Source organism: Suillus bovinus (genome assembly GCF_016758785.1).
Source record: "Suillus bovinus strain UH-Sbo-P2 chromosome Unknown EDB93scaffold_88, whole genome shotgun sequence".
Lineage (NCBI taxonomy): Eukaryota > Fungi > Basidiomycota > Agaricomycetes > Boletales > Suillaceae > Suillus > Suillus bovinus.
Window position 1 is genome coordinate 109722 of NW_024542144.1, and position 16394 is coordinate 126115.

At 48.6% G+C, this 16394-nt stretch overlaps 5 protein-coding genes across 5 annotated transcripts; 1 reads left to right on the plus strand and 4 right to left on the minus strand.

Moving 5' to 3' along the window:
- The first annotated feature begins 64 nt into the window (after positions 1-64).
- Positions 65-3775, plus strand: EDB93DRAFT_1176742 (uncharacterized protein). The gene is made up of 7 exons (XM_041450528.1): positions 65-627; positions 681-908; positions 960-1133; positions 1189-1275; positions 1355-1447; positions 1504-1990; positions 2041-3775. The coding sequence occupies exons 1-7, from the start codon at positions 160-162 to the stop codon at positions 3438-3440; spliced, it is 2937 nt and encodes a 978-aa protein (XP_041302766.1). The 5' UTR covers positions 65-159; the 3' UTR covers positions 3441-3775.
- On the minus strand, positions 3776-8077 carry EDB93DRAFT_1176752 (Six-hairpin glycosidase-like protein). Its single transcript, XM_041450529.1, has 18 exons — positions 7660-8077; positions 7187-7609; positions 6259-7137; positions 6165-6211; positions 5938-6112; positions 5873-5883; positions 5720-5821; positions 5503-5664; positions 5385-5454; positions 5054-5333; positions 4893-5007; positions 4710-4840; positions 4589-4659; positions 4365-4541; positions 4260-4312; positions 4140-4207; positions 4060-4091; positions 3776-4009 (listed from the first exon to the last, which is right to left on the minus strand). Exons 1-18 carry the CDS (start codon positions 8002-8004, stop codon positions 3899-3901), a joined length of 3252 nt encoding a protein of 1083 aa, XP_041302767.1. The 5' UTR covers positions 8005-8077; the 3' UTR covers positions 3776-3898.
- Positions 8078-8103: 26 nt separating this feature from the next.
- Positions 8104-12785, minus strand: EDB93DRAFT_907231 (uncharacterized protein). The gene is made up of 5 exons (XM_041457901.1): positions 12514-12785; positions 10281-12379; positions 10177-10229; positions 10040-10126; positions 8104-9989 (listed from the first exon to the last, which is right to left on the minus strand). Exons 2-5 carry the CDS (start codon positions 12299-12301, stop codon positions 8410-8412), a joined length of 3741 nt encoding a protein of 1246 aa, XP_041302768.1. The 5' UTR covers positions 12302-12379; positions 12514-12785; the 3' UTR covers positions 8104-8409.
- A 12-nt stretch (positions 12786-12797) lies between these two features.
- Positions 12798-14527, minus strand: EDB93DRAFT_1176758 (mitochondrial carrier domain-containing protein). Its single transcript, XM_041450530.1, has 6 exons — positions 14213-14527; positions 13939-14110; positions 13807-13888; positions 13365-13754; positions 13134-13310; positions 12798-13080 (listed from the first exon to the last, which is right to left on the minus strand). The coding sequence occupies exons 1-6, from the start codon at positions 14392-14394 to the stop codon at positions 13007-13009; spliced, it is 1077 nt and encodes a 358-aa protein (XP_041302769.1). The 5' UTR covers positions 14395-14527; the 3' UTR covers positions 12798-13006.
- Positions 14528-14619: 92 nt separating this feature from the next.
- On the minus strand, positions 14620-16324 carry EDB93DRAFT_1309801 (kinase-like protein; the record flags this gene model as incomplete). The annotated part of the gene is made up of 6 exons (XM_041454803.1): positions 14620-14999; positions 15055-15216; positions 15268-15328; positions 15377-15833; positions 15898-16002; positions 16061-16324. 6 exons carry the CDS (start codon positions 16322-16324, stop codon positions 14705-14707), a joined length of 1344 nt encoding a protein of 447 aa, XP_041302770.1. The 3' UTR covers positions 14620-14704.
- Between the last annotated feature and the right edge of the window lie 70 nt (positions 16325-16394).

The following is a 16394-nucleotide window of genomic DNA, read 5'->3' on the forward strand; positions in this document are numbered from 1 at the left end:
TGTTGTGAATTGTTTGTATGAATCAACAGGGCCAATCGGAGTTTTAAATAGTATTATCTCTTGTAACGGTTCCTCCCCGTTAACGACTGCTACTTGTCCTTTCACTCATCCTCATCATCAGTCATCGTGCCGGGTGTTCTTTCTCTTTGAACCGCCATCATGGCGAACGTAGCTACCCGTAAAAAGTCAATAGCAGCGAATCCCGGTCTTGTAATCGAAACTCCAGTCGCAAACAACAATATCCTCAACAAGGCAGCTTCTCAATCAACATCTCTCTACCAGCAATGCTCAGCCTTGCGAACTCGTTTAATGCGCATCCCTGGATTTTCCGATTTCTTTATACTGTCATCTCAGTCAGGTTCTCTTCGCCAATCCACCGATCCTGTCACGCAATTATGGGATTGCTTCTCACTCGGCATATCACTCTGTTTTCTTTACGAGCTTCTTCCTGGAAGAACAAATCCACCTACAGTCAAGACAGATCCTTCTATATTTGACGTCAGCAATGAACGCGCAAAGAAACACGCCATTGCAATCTTCATTATGAATATCAAGAATCTGGACAACTGCGAGCAGTTTACAGTGACGGATTTATGGGAGAGACACTCTACAGATGGGCTAGTAAAGGTGCGCGCCAGAGTTATTTCCATAGATCGCTCTAACACCTCATGATGACCTAGGTCGTCAGCACCGTGACCACCATTGTTAACATGTTGCCGTCCGCATTATTTGACGCAGCTCCTTTGTCACCGCCATTTATGTCTACACATGATTCAATTGACTCATTAGTGGGTGATGTGCAAAATACGCCCATCCCTGCCTGCCCACAAGATGCCGCCCGAAATAATATCATCAGGGAGTTGGTAGAGACCGAACGGAAATACGTCCAAGACTTGGAGGTCATGCAGGCGCGTGCTCTATATTTAAATTCAAGATTCGTTGTTTAAATTTGACAATAGAGATATGCTACGGCGTTGTCGCAAAGCAATACAATTGACCAAGACACCATCCACTACCTTTTCCCAGGACTGAACAAACTTTTGAACTTTCAAAGGAAGTTCCTTATTCGATTGGAGAGCACCGCAGAGATGGCGTGGCGAGATCAACGCTGGGGACTTCTCTTTCTGCAAAATGTGAGTGTTTTTCGATTCTATTTCTCTATTCATGATTTTTTTCTGGGAACAATAGGAAGAGGACTTTGCAGTGTACGAACCCTACTGCGCAAACTATACCAATGCAGTAGATCTTATGGTAGCCGAGGAGCAGAATCTTTCGGTGAGCTTGACGGCGTGGCAACGGAACATACCGCATATCCTAAAAATAGGAATTTCCATGTACTGATCCCTGTCCTCAGGTCCATAATAATTTGATCAACGCCAAATCGGAATTGCCAGCTTTTTTGATCAAACCAGTCCAGCGAATTTGCAAATACCCACTGCTCCTTGATGTAAGATAATTTCACCGATATCAAAATGCATCATGAATCTGACTGGATGTTTCTAGTCGCTTATTAAAGCTACATCTGCCACCGATTACCCCCATTTTGAGGAACTGCAAGCTGGATCCGCAGCCGCTAAGCGCATTACCGATAAGATTAACGAGGCACAAAGACGAGCCGAAAATGTACAGACAGTCAAAAATCTGGAAGGCCGCGTACAAGACTGGAAAGGTCATCATTTATCCAATTTCGGCACTCTCCTCCTCGATGATATATTTACCGTCACAAAGTCTGACGTCGATCGGGAATACCACGTATTTCTTTTCGAGAAGATCATACTTTGCTGCAAGGAGGCAGTACCTCCCCCTCAAAATGGCAAACGCGGTGGAAAGAATAATTCTATTCTTAAGAAGCAGAATGGTTTACATGCGCCTGCTCCGCCGCCCATGACTTCACCAAACAAACGAAAGGACACTCCTCTCCTATTGAAAGGTCGCATTTTCTTGAACAACGTCACCCAAGCTATTCCCAGCTCGAACCGAAATTCAGTTGGTAAGTCTGCTGGCCTTTGCAATCGTCTCTCACTGATAATTTTCTTCTAGCATCATCCACAGTTAACCCCCATTCCCTGGCTGTATGGTGGCGAGGCGATGATGATCTCGAGTTCTTCACCCTTCGTTGCCGCTCCGAAGAGCAACTGCGACAGTGGGAGGCTCAGATCAATCGTCTCATCAAGGAAGTTGCCAGTCGAAGGGCTTCAGAACGAAATTTCTCTCAACTCATGGCTCAACATAGCATTCATGCCTCCGTTCCTGCTGTGCATATGGCACGTTCACCGTCATATGTCCATGACCGTGGTTCTTCGTCTATGTCGCATGCCTATTCCCCACATAGCCTTCCACCCCATCCAGCCAGCGGTCGCCATCGTGTCAATGCGTACAGCGCCAGTGATGATGTCTCGGTAGTTGGATCTTACTCTAATGGTGGCCAACCCGGCTACCCATCCTCCGAGGGTTTCGAATTCGATCCAGAGGACGAGTGCGAGGATTACCCTCCTGCAAGTCTACCGTCATCCGGTCGTGGCACACCCATGGGTATGCATCGAATGCAGAGCATGCCCGTCGAGCCACGCGAGTCCGCTATTGTCGATGACCGCCCCCGAGCCAAGACGGAAGACATCAATGGTCACGTCATGTCGCAATGGCGGTCGACCAATGGCGTTTTACCTCTGCCACCTGGAGCCGGTCCCCCCATCCCCCTTTCCTATCGCCCTATGGCGAACAGGGTCAATTCTACTGCAAGCTTTGGAACAGACCGTCCGCCTCGAATGCCTTTGCAAGGCCAAATCAGCTCGTCGAGGCTCAAAGCCTTGTACGATAGTGGTGGTTCCCGTAGTGTTACAACGTCACCAGCTATGAATGGCAGTACTGCACTTCCGTTGAGCAGATCGCGGAGTGCTAGTCAGCCTAGCGCATACGTACCACAAGTGCCTGCGCCTCCTGTTCCTAGTAACGCAAAGTGGACTCATCGTTCAGAGGATTCTGCTACTTCTAGTAGCAAACGGGGTAGCGGATCGAGTCAGTCGACAGGTGGGGGTTCGTCGGAAGAGTCACCACATAGCTCCTCGCCGATCACTCCATTTGGATCCAGCGAATCATCTCTTGGTGGTGGTTCAGCTCTCCGATCTCCTCGATCACAGACGTTTGAGAGCATGATATCTAATGGCGCCCACCTCGCTTTTTCACCTCCAGTCAAGGTGAAAGTGCACTTCAACGAAGACATATTTGTCATTCAGGTCCCACGAAGCACAGAATATTACGACCTTGTCGACAAAGTCGGCAAGAAAATACGTCTTTGTGGTCCGCGCCGCGATGATATCCCTTTGCGGGTAAGATATCAGGATGAGGACGGAGATATGGTTTCTCTAGGCTCCACCGAAGATGTCCAAATGGCTTTCGAGTCGTTCCGACCAGGCGGACAGGTCACACTCTACGTGACATGATTCTAACCTTATCATATTGCATCGTTATCTTGTCCTCCGCTCTTCGACCTTCACATACATAATTTGCTGTTTCCCAGGGGGACTCACTTCTCTCTTTGTACATAATATATGTATCACTGGCATGTTCGCACCACATTCGTTCTATATGGTTTTCTCTATCGCTTTCTGACCCCCTTGATTCAGGTGCTCATCGGGCTCGAAGGTCATCGTATGTGGTTCATATTTCCTTGATAACTCGCATGGCTCCCTTCCTTCCTTTGTGTAGTACTTATGAAATCCTTGGGTATCGTATCATCTAAAAGTGGAGCACTAGTCACGTGTAATTTTTATTAGAATACTGCACTCATTGCTACGTTTCAAATACATCATGTCTGTACAAAGCTGTACGGGTATGTCTTGGCATCTAACAACGCACGGTCTATATGATAAGCGAATTGGGAAGTAACCATTGTCAGATATCACAGTGCATCAGGAGAGATGTCGCCCAATGTGTTGAGTTCCATTGCGCTAATGGCACTGTACAATGATTGTGTATCTCCACCATGCTCGGATTGAGAATCAATTGTTTCCTGCGATGCTATGTAAGCCAGATATGATTACCCTGATAGATGCCACTCACATCAAAGTAATGATGGACAAGGCTGCGGGGTGCTACAACAAGATGTCAGTAACGGTCAAGTGTGCAACAAGATCACACACTTCGTGGAGTTTTCGGCAACCGACAGCTAACACCGCTTTGTAGGATGTGATATGCAACGAGGCCAGTCCTAGACACCGCTAATTACACCCGTTCTACCTCCATGATGGTATGCGACTCACCATCCTGTTTGATGCGATGCTCCTAGACCGCGCCCCGTATCTCCATGGAAAAACTGCCGAGATTTAGGATGTAAGCCCAGGCGTGAAGTGTTGATAAAACATTACCTCATAAAAGGAGACGTAATCGCGGAAGTGCGGGTCCTGGTCAAGCATCACGTTCCCACCGTTGGTGGCCCTTTTGCCTTCCATATCACGTCCAAAAATATGAATTATACGATGTTGTATCTCCTCTGCCACCTCCACGAGGTTCATGTAATCTCCACTTCCGGTGGGACATTCGACCTGAAAAAATGTCAGTGTGAAGGGACACACAAATCATTTGCGCTTACCTGCAGCTCATCACCGTAATATTGATAAAATCGCTGCAGACTCTCTATCAAAAGGAAATTGACAGCAAGCCCTGAAAATATATTAGAGAAGGGAAATCTGAGAATAGTTAAAAGAGCCTACAGATAGGCCCTCTCCAATTTGAATTTCCACCAAACATCCCAGAATGAGATTCCCCAGGCCAATACCCTACCTCATGCCAGTCTCCGTTCACCTGCATCCCCCAAGGCTTTTTCTTATGCAGCTTGGATAGACTATCTCCATTCATCAGGAGCAGCCGGCGACCGCTACGTGAAAAATACTCACGAACGAATGCCGTATTCGCTGAGGAACTCATCCTCGTCTAGCATCTTCTCCAGTATGCGCACCAGACGTTCTTTGCTGGCCAAAGCAAGTAAACGCCGTTCGCCCCTACCTCCAGCTATCACACGGTGAATAGAGTACATGAAGATATGTGATCAACTCACCCCTCATATTAGCCATATTTCTTCCCGACATTTCTGGCCGGTTGTCGATGAACCATTCCATGCGCTTCTTGAATCCAGGGAATCGATTGATGGTGGCGGGTTCTAAGACGAGGGTCGCGTAGAGAGGAATGAGACTGACAAGGCTCCTTACGGGAAGCTGAACCGAATTCCCTGGACCAAACTCGATGGCATCATAGTACATGCCATCTTCTTCGTTCCACAGGCTCGACTCGTGTTCACCTGATTTATAAGTCATAGCATCTGCGATGAATATGAAGTGCTGAGGCGAAGTGAGCGCGTTTGTAGAACTTGACTGGCAGAACTGGCCCACCTCGAAGAACTTGGAAGCAATATCTTCATATACAGCATTGTGCTTTGCTAACTCAAGGGCTATGTTCAACCTGACGAACAATGAGTATATAGCAATCCGAGAGAGCCAGAAAGCTCACATATTCAAACAATAAAATGCCATCCAGGCAGTGCCATCTGCCTGACGCAGGTTTCCACCTGTGGGGAGTGGCTCCGAACGGTTGAAGACGCCGATATTATCGAGTCCAAGAAATCCTCCCTCGAATACATTGTTCCCTCCGGAATCCTTGCGGTTGACCCACCTCAAAAGTGGCAATCAGAGACGACGAATGAGTAGAAAAGTGATCTCATCCTCACCAGGTGAAATTGAGCAGTAACTTCTGGAAGACACGTTCCAAGAAAGGAATATCTTCTCTGCCAGTGAGCTTACGTTCTATTTTGAAGACTCTAAACGTCGCCCTATATCACTATCAGCGATGCGATCCCGCGATCACATATTAATTTGCGTACCAGGCATGGACCTAGTCCACGGATGACTTAGAAAGTGCACTCGGACATAGGATATAGACACTCACCGGTGGGTTTACATCACTGAAGTTCCATTCATATGCAGGAATCTGACCATCGGGCTTCATATACCATTCTCGAGTCAAGATATCTAATTGCTTCTTTGCAAAAACAGGGTCCACTGCGGCGAGCGGGATACAATGAAATGCTGTATCCCATGCCGCGAAAAAGGGGTATTCCCATCTGGAGAGCCTTTCGTGAGCCGCGATCTAAAAGAACTGAGCTGCCAACTGACTTGTCAGGCATGGAAAGAATATCTTCTACGTGCATATGGCGCCAGTGCTGTGGACTAATGAGTACTCAACAGATCGGTCGCATATTGGACTAACCTTGTTACGAATATGTTGGCGTCCAGGGGGAGGGGGAGGCTGGGCTGGATCGCCTTCAATCCACTCCTTTTGTACAAAGTAATAGAACTGTTTCGTCCAAAGCATGCCCCCAAGTGCTTGTCTCATGACCTGCTTCAAGTCGTCGCTAATGGGACCAAAGAGCAGAGAACTATAAAATTCATTTGCTTCTTCCCGGCGCTCCTCTACAACATCATCAAAAGTACCCTCGTCTTCGAGGCTTCGGTCCCTATTGGGAGAAAGTGGAGTCAACTTCAGACGGACCACGGCACAACCACCTCGACCTGGGACATCACGGAAAATATAGTGCGCGGCAGACTTGGTTCCATATTTTTCGGGGTTCACAAACGACAAATCCTGGGGTGGAGCGTCGCAAGTAGGGGTAGATACTGCTGGAAGCGAAGTAATCGAACTATCCGTCCATTGCGAGTCTGAGTGCCCTCGCTGAGGTCTGTGTGATGGAATGACATGATCGTGAAATGCATCTTTCACGCATACACTCTGATTCATGCCGCCATACAATCGGCGGAAATTTGTGTTGTTTTCTGTAAACAACAAATCTGGTTTTATAACAGCATCTTCATCACCAACAAATTTCCCGTCCGGACCCATAGGTGGGGGAGACGGTAGACAACACAGGAAGTTCCCCCCCATTTCGGGATGTTTAACCTTGATGTAGCTAATATCACCATCGGTGGCAGCAGCGGATAGGGATGGCATGAGAGGTTTATCTGCAGGCCAGGACCATGTATTCCTGAACCATAGCTGCGGGATGATATGCAAGGTGGCGGCGTCAGGTCCACGGTTGTAGCTCGTAATACGGATGTAAACATTGTCTGGATCGTCTTCGTCTTTCGCATACTGGATATTTTGTTATCATCAACTATCGCTACACGCAGGAGAAACCGACCTCCATGAAAACATCCCAGTAGCGATCGTCATCGAAGACGTTCGTATCTAAAAGTTCATACTCCTCAACGTTCCGGTCACGGTGAACGTTCTCATTCACTAGTTCCTCGTATGGATACCTGCATTGAGGATACTTATACAAGAATTTCATATATGAATGAGTGGGAGTTGAATCCAGGTAGTAGTAGATTTCCTTGACATCTTCTCCGTGGTTTCCCTGGTGGCCGGTGACTCCGAATAGCCTTTCCTTCAGGATGGGGTCCTGCTCATTCCAGAGAGAAAGTGAAAAGCAAAGACGCTGATGACTGTCCGAGATGCCACCAATGCCATCTTCGCCCCATCTGTACGCTCGAGATCGAGAATGTTCATGGGGGAAATGACTCCAGGCGTCACCGTTGTCTGAGTAGTCCTCTCGTACAGTTGCCTAATACGACCTTATCAGTGCGCAATCACCGAGATGAAACTTGTACCCACCCATTGCCTGTCGCTGAGATACGGTCCCCACCGCTTCCAGTGACGTTCGCGATTCTCATCTTGCAGTAGACGATATTTCTCAGCTCCATGATAATCCACGCCTAATGCTTCAGATAATCGCTGTCTATAGCTCTTGGTTGAGCCATATTCCTGAATTTTGGGATCACCTGAAACGACCTTTGAAGTCTTTGGCGGTGGTTTGGGAGCCGGTGGTACCACTTCTGCCTTTGGGATTTGAATCGTCAGTCCAGGATCACGCAAATCCGTTGGCTGAATGCCATTGGTATCATCTTCGGCCCCTCTAAAAAGTTTCTGCTGCAAGGTCTTGATGGAACCTGACAACATGATAGTAGGAAGAGAGATGGTGAAGCTGATTATCAATTCTGTATTGTGCGGTTTGAAATTATAGTCTATCGGTGGAGCAGACTCAGGCTGTGCCTCACGCCTTATGACATCAATCAACGAACTTCAAGCGACAACCCCTTGTTAAAGTTTATAAACCAAAATTATCAATGGTGTAGGGGAAAAGAAGGGGTATGCGTGTAGTGTACTTGTCACGTTTGTTGTAGATGGGTCTGAACGCGAGAAAAAATCAGAAACAACCTAGATTGGCGTATATAAGTGAATCAAGCCTATGGAGTGACGTGAGATGATAAGTGAGACCCGCCCGCAGACCAGATGGGAAAAGTCCAAGGGAAATATTAGAAGTTGCCTGGAATATGTGGATGATTTATCGCTTTAATTACCACTTCACCAAACCCTATCCCCCGCCAACAGCACACTTTGCGTCCAATCGCCCTCGCTAAATTCATCGTCGTCTGGAAAGGAAACATCGAGATGACGGTAGGGTGCTCGCGCGGACATAGTCGCTGGAGATCTTGGAAGTCCACCGGGTAATACTGGCGTGAGCAGGGCCACCGACTCACGAGGCTCTACAGACACATTCTTGGCAGTTCCATGCCCAACAGAAGTAGCGATATCTGATTGCTCTTCCTCAATACCTAGCGCAAGTGAGATGGAAGATGAGTCAATTTTTGTGTTCAGCACGGGAGGGAAGCTAAATCTGCCGGTAGATTGAGCTGTCATCATGGACACTGGAGACTCTGAAGTCGACGAATTCCGTGAATATGCTGGGGCGAAGTTGACGGGTGAAGACACGGGTGAAGCAGAGCGTTTGGAAAAAAGCAAGTGAAGAGATGGTTTTTTCATGCGCTTTGCGCGGGAAACAAAGGAGTTAGAGCGGGTGATTTCTGTCTGTTGAACACCAGGGAATGACATAGACGGAGTTGATTTGCGATGCATAACTGTGTGCAGCTGTGGGAAATCTCCGCCAGGGGAAGGAAACTGAAATTGTGGTTGATCGGGTCGAGACGTGGGTAGCGAGAGAGATGTGGGATCAGCGATGACTAGGGTGTGTGGCGAGGTCGAGGTTTGAGGTTCAGTGATGTCATCCAGGAATGGAAGATGCTTAGAAGACCGAATGGGAGATTTTGACGATATAGAAGGGCTAGACAGTGATGACATTGAGGATGAGAGCGACGGCAGGGAATAAGGGTTTGGTAGTTGGACGTTGACTGAAGGCGGGGTTATGGGATGCTCGCGCTGCGAGGACTGGGACAACGAAGAACTATCATCTGTGTGTGCAAATGATGGTGTGTCAGATGTCGACCGCGCAGTATCCAGACTCGGCCTAGTCGATATTGAAGACTGTGACGAGCTAAGATCAACAGGCGTATTCGCTGGTGCAGTGAGTGGCTCAACCACGTCATCGGCAGGAACCTCTGGGAGTGCCCGACAGGAATGGGCGTCGTCGTGCGTCGAGCTTATCCTATCATCTTGTTTGTCGAGCTGCTCTTCTTCTAGTACGTCGTGAAGGGACGGGACGCTCTCCCGCGAAGGGCGGACAGGAGCGACTGGATCCTGAACTTCATCCCATATACCTTTGCTTTCACACAGCGCCTGCAACAGGGATGGATTCATGGTCAGGCTTGGACACAAGACAAGCAACAAATTGTTCAATGGCATCTTCGTGTCTTGACTGCGTTGGGATGTCGCGTTGATCAGTTCTGTGACCGTGAGTAGAAGATCACGGTTTTCTTGTGGCAGGCGGGCAATCAGCGAAGAGAGTGCTTTGCGGAGTGGCTCTGATGGTGGATGTAATCCAGAGAAATTTGGCATAGCCAGTGTAGACAACGAAGGAGGCTTGCGCAATCCAGGGTGGATGTTGCGTGGACTTGGGGCAGGTTCCAGCGTATTGTGTGCAAGACGCTCCGATGTCATTGCCGCTTCGAACGAAGTCGACAGAGCATTCGTTAGAATTGGTTCAGGAACTAGGGTACATATTAGAAGCACGATATGCATGATGCGATCAGTCACGTACGTTCGCGGAGGTAGGCCTTGAAAATAGATGCTACGGCATGAGGGTCGAGATCACCAGGACTGCACTGAGCAATGTCAAAGTCGGCACCTAGGAACACAATAGTAACCAATCCAACTGCATCGAAACGTGAATCTTACCAGTATCAAATTCTGATCGTAATTTTGCAACATGAGACGACCTCCCATTAACACTAAAAGGGAAGAATGAGACAAATATCCACTGATAACACACGAGATCGTACCGGAACAACCCAAGCTCCTGTACACCCCAGGTAAGGATGTGCTGCGCACACCTGACAACCAACGCAGGCAATTGGCGACTCTCCAGCGCAGCTGAAGGAAGACTTGAGGCACTGCTCGACGTGCTGTCTGCATCATGTGTGGCGCTGCTGTCGAACTCCTTGGCACGCAATGCGGCGCGGACAGAGTCAATTGCTGTGTCCCTTACGCATGTCTTCATATCTCGTCCAAAAACAAGTCCGCCAGCAACACCGGCACCTCTGGGACTCAGGCGGACCGGACCACGCAGACGCTTTCCGAGAATAGGGACAGTTGATGCTAAGAGACCCTCATGGTCCGAAGATGAGCCAGCCGAACTGACGCTCCAACTTCCAGAAGATGCGTGAGGTGCATGTCGATGCGTCTTCATGGATGGCTCATCGATGCCAGAAGTAGCCCGTGAGAGGGGCGAGCGACTGTTGTGTGCCCAGCCTGGAGGTGGTGGGTAGCCCGAACCAGAGGAAGCCTTGCCCCAGACGCGGCCCATCTTCTCAACGGCACGCCTAGCAAGGCCAGCAGCAGGGGCAAGACCGGTTATGCTAATGGCTGTCTGTCTGAATGATGGTGGCGAAGAAGTTCCTGGCGATGCTAGTGGAATGCGCCGGTGAGGTGCAGGAATGTCTGGCAAAATGCGCTCTGAGTGCAAAGGAGAAGATGAACGGCTATCCAAGAAACTATCATTCGTGCGTGACGGGACAGGTGATGGCCTTCTTGCGCTAGAAGGTAGGGTTGAGAATTCAACAACCGATCTTCCCTTATCCTCCGATGTGGATCTGGGAACAATGGGAATAGTGTCCATACTCATGGAGACGGTCGCTGCAGTGCAGTCGGGAGCCGAGGTCATCAACGCTAAGGAAGGGCCAAGATTGACAGACTGTGAACGCCTGTCCCGGCTCACTTTGATGGATGATGCAGGGGATCCATGACAGAAAGGTGACGTAGAGCGTAATGGAGTGTGGAATCCCTTCTCTACAATCCTCTCACCATCATCTTCTTCTTCGGGCATGTAATTATCGTGGAACGCACTCAAGCGCTTGCTAACCGGGACGATGGTGTGATTCGACTGCAGTGATTCTGCCATTGACACTGGACGAGGGCCTCTTGTCCCAAATCCGGGCTTGATTGTGTGATGGCTCAGCGTAGAATCGCTCTTTCTCCGGATCTCCTTCATATCCGATTTCTCGAGATCTCTTCTTTCATTCTCCTTGGATGCCGCAAATTCTGAAGCCTCATCTGTTCTGCGCATGTAATCCAAAGCTGGCGCAATAGGACTCGTGGTGGTCATTACCGAGACTCGCTGGTCGATGTTTGTATTCACAGGCGCGAGGCGTGACACGGGATGTGGCGCAGCAATCTTCGGTGGAGGCGGTGGAGGCGCAAGGCTCACTGCAGGTGAGACGGGGGCCGAGCCCGAGTGTTTTTTGCTGAAGACATGCGAAGCAAGGGAAAGAGTCAACTGTTTGGCCCCATATGGGCGGGATGGTGCGCTCCGTGGGGTTCCAGGGTAATAATCGTCACCGCTCTGTGAGTCCTTCACTCTGCTGCCACTATGTTGCGATGCGCCAGAAGAAACATTGAGAGTCTCCGATTTTTTCCGTCGCCCACCAAAGGCACGAGCAAGACTGAATCCTGTTGACAAACTGGCGCTCGGCAAAGTAGGGGCTGGTGATGACGGTGGTGAAAGTACCGTAGCAACCTGTGGGTGGCTGTTTACCTGACCCATTGATGATGCAGAGGGAAACGAGCAAGGTACTGGGCTGGAAACAAGACCACCTGAACGACTCTTGAACGTGGAGGAACAAGATGCAGCCAGTAGCTGATCGGTTGCGATATTGAATTGGCTAGAGGAAGGCCCTGCAGGCAGCAGCGTGGAAGATGCAGTTGATGAAGACAACGAGGATGAAAGTGATGCCAATGACATGGAGAACGGTTGCTTGATCTGGACAACGTGGTGGTCCTGAGAGCGAGGATGATTTCCAAGCATGATGCTAGTAGGCGACTAGACAGATTCGGACAAACACGATATTGACTCGGCGATAGCCTTTAATATATAATTACGGGTCTGAAACGCAAGTTAGCATAGGTCTATCACAAGTGGAGAAAGAGGCGTAAAGGCACGAATATAGCAATGCGGTGAGTGTGAGGATGGAAGCCCAAGAAGACAATTACAAAAGATAATGATAGGATAACACGTACCGTGCGTATTTAAAGTAGCATGAACAGCAGTGATAGGATCAACAGTGATCCTAAGGCTAGACTGTTTGAACAAAGATAATTGTTGAAACTGTAACGTTAGCTTGATAGGCTGTTGTCTAGTTAGTCCAGACCCGGGTCAGCCAGGACCGTACACCGGAACGCTGCTGATTACAGCACTTGAATGCGTTCTAGATGATGGTGGTCAAGAAACAAAGAGACAGATTAACGCCCGTCGTCGTCGCCGTGTGCTTTCTCTGTTAATCGCCTTGAGGCAACCACAATGATTCAAAACGAGGCAAAGTCTAAATTTGCATAACACAGCCACACGTCCGGTACTAATCCGGATTTCTCCATAAACTATTCCACGGTTCCGTCTCAAGTCACACACTATACCATATACTTACTACACTACGAGGGGAAAAAAAAAGTATATAAAAAACAATTATGTATAGTGTCAAATCTGTGTTTATCTAGATCTAGTGCGGATAGATCTTTATGGCGTGACCAAAAGTTCCTTCACCAGCTCATAGGTGAAGAATGACGTGGCGATGCTGGGTGCAACTTTGACTGCTCAAACGTTTCAGTCTATCAAAGTCATGTGGGCAATAATTCATACTCACGCAGATTTGGCCATAGTCCACGATACAATCCTCGGAGTCCTTCCGTGCGAATGATAGAACGTAATGCATCAAACGCACCATTGTAATGATATCCCAGCCCTCCATTAACCATTCCGGTCACTTGCATCTTCCGTCTCAGCACATCGAATGGGTATGTCAGAGTTTGTGATATGGATCCTGCGGTAACGGATCAGAAACCCCCTGAAATAGTCGGTGGTAGTGTGAACGTACCAGCTAGCGCTCCGCAAGCCAACTTCCGAACAACGTTGTTTTTTCCAGGAGGCGTCATGACCCCACGCAACGCCTCGTATGTTGCAAAGTTGATGCCTACGTATGGTGCAACTCCAACCGCAGTAGTAACCAGGCCCCGATAAAGACCGGGAACTCCGCCTTCTTCTCGCATCACTTTCAGTGTCATTCCGACCATAGTTAGTTCAGCTCTCTTTGATACCGTTTGGTCTAATGAGCCGGAAGAAGTATGATATGCAGACGCTAACGCCTGCTTCGCCCCGGATACTGTCATAACTGAGGAGCTCGGCAGTGCTTGTTTGGGCTGCAAAGGTATGGTAGCTGTTGCGATCGACAATCTTGACCGTACAAGATCTAGTGGGTATGTCGCGCCTGAGGTAATGCATGAGATCATGATAAAGTAAAATAGGCGATTGCTACGCACAAACAGACGTGATCCCCGCTAGTGCACCACTGGCCAGCCGTTTTGGGGTATCGAGTTCCTTTGTCCCGTAGGCCGTAAACCACTAAGAAAGATTAATGAGAGGGCTTCAAGGAACCCGATAAATGACCACACCTTCTTCAATTGTTCGTACGTAGTGAACTGCACGGCACTGTAAGGCACGATTCGGAGGCAGTTAATCCCATTCCCTCTCATGAAGCCTTTGAAACCTTCTTCCTTCCACATCCTGACAAGACTCCGCCAGACCCCCTTGTACTGACCATCTGACGTTTGCGGTTGCACTTGCCTGGTAGCGCAAAAAGAGTTTGTTAGATCGAGCTGTGCTCGGAGAAAAGAACGCAGTGGTGATCCGAACAGACGGAGATTGAATCGCTGTGCAGGGACTCACTGGATGATTTTGAGCCTTTCTAAAGGACTGACGACTGTTCGTGAAGCGGCACCGGCAGCTCCACCTGCGACAAAGTATGATGCTATCTCTGGCACCCAAAACGTTTGTTTTCGTCCGTTCACAGCTGCCATATTGTGAGAGATTTTCGGCTGTGAAGATTGTGACGACTGTGTGGATGTCATGACAGCTTGCGCAAAAAGTGCATGAAGAGAGTGATTAAGGGTTATATATGATAGGAGCGTGAAAGGGAGCGGGTGAAGCAAAGCACAGGGCTCAGCCTGTGGTGCTATCCAGACAAGCTTACTTGGTGTAGGTAAATGAACGTTCGTCTTGATCGGTTTGCCAAACCGAAGCATCACGTGATTCGAATTCAACGGGTGCACAACTTGCCAAGGGCTGAACAGGCCTTTCAGAACTTTCTTGTTTAACGTTTGATAATTTAGACATCTAATGGAATGGAAACGAAACAAAATTCTATGGAGCAACCGCAAACTATCCAACTCTAGGCTTCTTTCTAGCAGATCCTCCCTGTCCACCTGAGAAGCTTCCAACGGCTCCTCCACTAACGCTCCCGAAACTAGCAGTGCTACCTGGTTTGGATTGCTGGGAAAGATTTACTTGAGACTGCTGTGATAGGTGTTGCCCTTGAGCCTGGCCATGCCCTGGAGCCACTTGCGACAGTGTCTGTGCCTGTGTGGGTGCAGGTATGCCCATCATAGATGGTGCCTCATCTTGAGTGATTCGCCGTTGAGGCGGCAGATGGTGAGCAGAAACAGGAAAAAACACGCTACATTATTGTGAGCGACAACGAGAAAATGAAAAACAGGCTGCACGTGACGTACTTTCTGGTCGGCCGAAGATCTTCTTGGAACCATTTGTGTGCTAGCGCTTCTTTGGCCGTTAAGCGCTTATCTGGATCATACGCGAAGAGCTGCCGTATGAGATCATAGCCTTGCTGCGAACGGATGCGCGTTTGGCACCACTCGGCGAGGCGATTTGGGTACCTGCAATAATTTTGGTCCAAGGTCATTCCGGATGCAAGGGAAACAATTCACGTGTCAAGGCGTTTCATATTCTGATACTCTGGCATATCTTTGAGGCCTGACCAATCCTTCTCTATAAGAAGTGAGAAGCGCTCGTAAATATGATTATGCTGCCTCTTACCAGTTGGTGTTCCAAGGACCTCGAAAATCTTGAGTAGCTGATCGCGCTGGAAAGGGACATTTTTCTTAGAATCTAATTTTGCCTCCTCACCCTTGAATATCGGCCGGAGACTCGCCAACTCAGCGAAGACGCATCCGACAGCCCAGCAATCTACTGCCTTGTTGTAATGTTTTGCACCTAATAGGAGTTCGGGAGCTCGGTACCAGATAGTGACAACAACTTTGTCACCCGCAAAAAGCGGTTGAAGCGGCTGGTATATTAATCGAGCGAGTCCCAAATCTCCTATTTTCACCACACCAGATACGGTGATAAGGATATTTGCGGGCTTAAGGTCCCTGTGAAGGATATGTGCAGAGTGAAGGTATACCAGGCCATTGAGAAGCTGATAGATCAGGGACTTGAGAACTTGTGATGCGATCTGTATTCGAAGGGTTTGCGAATAGTGATGTATTACTTGCTGCGCCGAACGAAGTGCCACTGGTCAAAGAAATCACTCAATATGTTAGACAGAGATGACGCACAAGAAAATCGTGTTCAGCATATTCGAAAACCATGTATATCGACTTGTCTTCTAGGATAACTTCCTTGAGGGCAACAACGTTTTCATGAGAGATTTCTCGATTCAACTAGATGGGTAACTGGCTGCTGAAGCCTTCTGATGCAGAACAAAATGAACAAGCTTACTGCGATTTCTCGAATGGCGCTCTGACTGATACCAGTATATGTGACAACATCCCCTTCTTTGTCTGGTTTAAACTTTTTAATCGCATGGATCTGCCCGTCTGGCTCCAGGCTCTGCGCTTTGTACACCCGACCATATGTTCCAGAAGATATGAAACCAAGGATGGTGTACTTGGACGTAACAGCCTGGTGTAGGCGGTCGCGCTTATTGCGATAGAAGCGCATTGGGTCGGATTGGAGGAGCGTGTGCGACCATTCTTCATGCATTGTGAATTGATGAGAAGCCGAAAATCGTGCTTGATAACTTGAACATATGGCTTCATCAAGACGTATAATT

Excerpts from the sequence above, each read along its gene's own strand:
- EDB93DRAFT_1176758 (XM_041450530.1), bottom strand. The coding sequence starts at position 14,394 with ATGACATCCACACAGTCGTCACAATCTTCACAGCCGAAAATCTCTCAC. Across the intron at positions 13,311-13,364 it reads GGCTTGCGGAGCGCTAGCTG|GATCCATATCACAAACTCTG; the intron begins GTACGTTCACAC and ends CCGTTACCGCAG. Across the intron at positions 13,081-13,133 it reads TGGACTATGGCCAAATCTGC|TCAAAGTTGCACCCAGCATC; the intron begins GTGAGTATGAAT and ends ACGTTTGAGCAG.
- EDB93DRAFT_907231 (XM_041457901.1), bottom strand. The coding sequence starts at position 12,301 with ATGCTTGGAAATCATCCTCGCTCTCAGGACCACCACGTTGTCCAGATC. Across the intron at positions 10,230-10,280 it reads CAGGAGCTTGGGTTGTTCCG|TGTTAATGGGAGGTCGTCTC; the intron begins GTACGATCTCGT and ends CTTCCCTTTTAG. Across the intron at positions 9,990-10,039 it reads CAAGGCCTACCTCCGCGAAC|TTCCTGAACCAATTCTAACG; the intron begins GTACGTGACTGA and ends TATGTACCCTAG.
- EDB93DRAFT_1176752 (XM_041450529.1), bottom strand. The coding sequence starts at position 8,004 with ATGTTGTCAGGTTCCATCAAGACCTTGCAGCAGAAACTTTTTAGAGGG. Across the intron at positions 5,455-5,502 it reads GCATTTTATTGTTTGAATAT|GTTGAACATAGCCCTTGAGT; the intron begins GTGAGCTTTCTG and ends ATTGTTCGTCAG. Across the intron at positions 4,092-4,139 it reads GTTGCCGAAAACTCCACGAA|CACCCCGCAGCCTTGTCCAT; the intron begins GTGTGTGATCTT and ends ATCTTGTTGTAG.
- EDB93DRAFT_1176742 (XM_041450528.1), top strand. The coding sequence starts at position 160 with ATGGCGAACGTAGCTACCCGTAAAAAGTCAATAGCAGCGAATCCCGGT. Across the intron at positions 1,276-1,354 it reads CCGAGGAGCAGAATCTTTCG|GTCCATAATAATTTGATCAA; the intron begins GTGAGCTTGACG and ends CCCTGTCCTCAG. Across the intron at positions 1,991-2,040 it reads CTCGAACCGAAATTCAGTTG|CATCATCCACAGTTAACCCC; the intron begins GTAAGTCTGCTG and ends ATTTTCTTCTAG.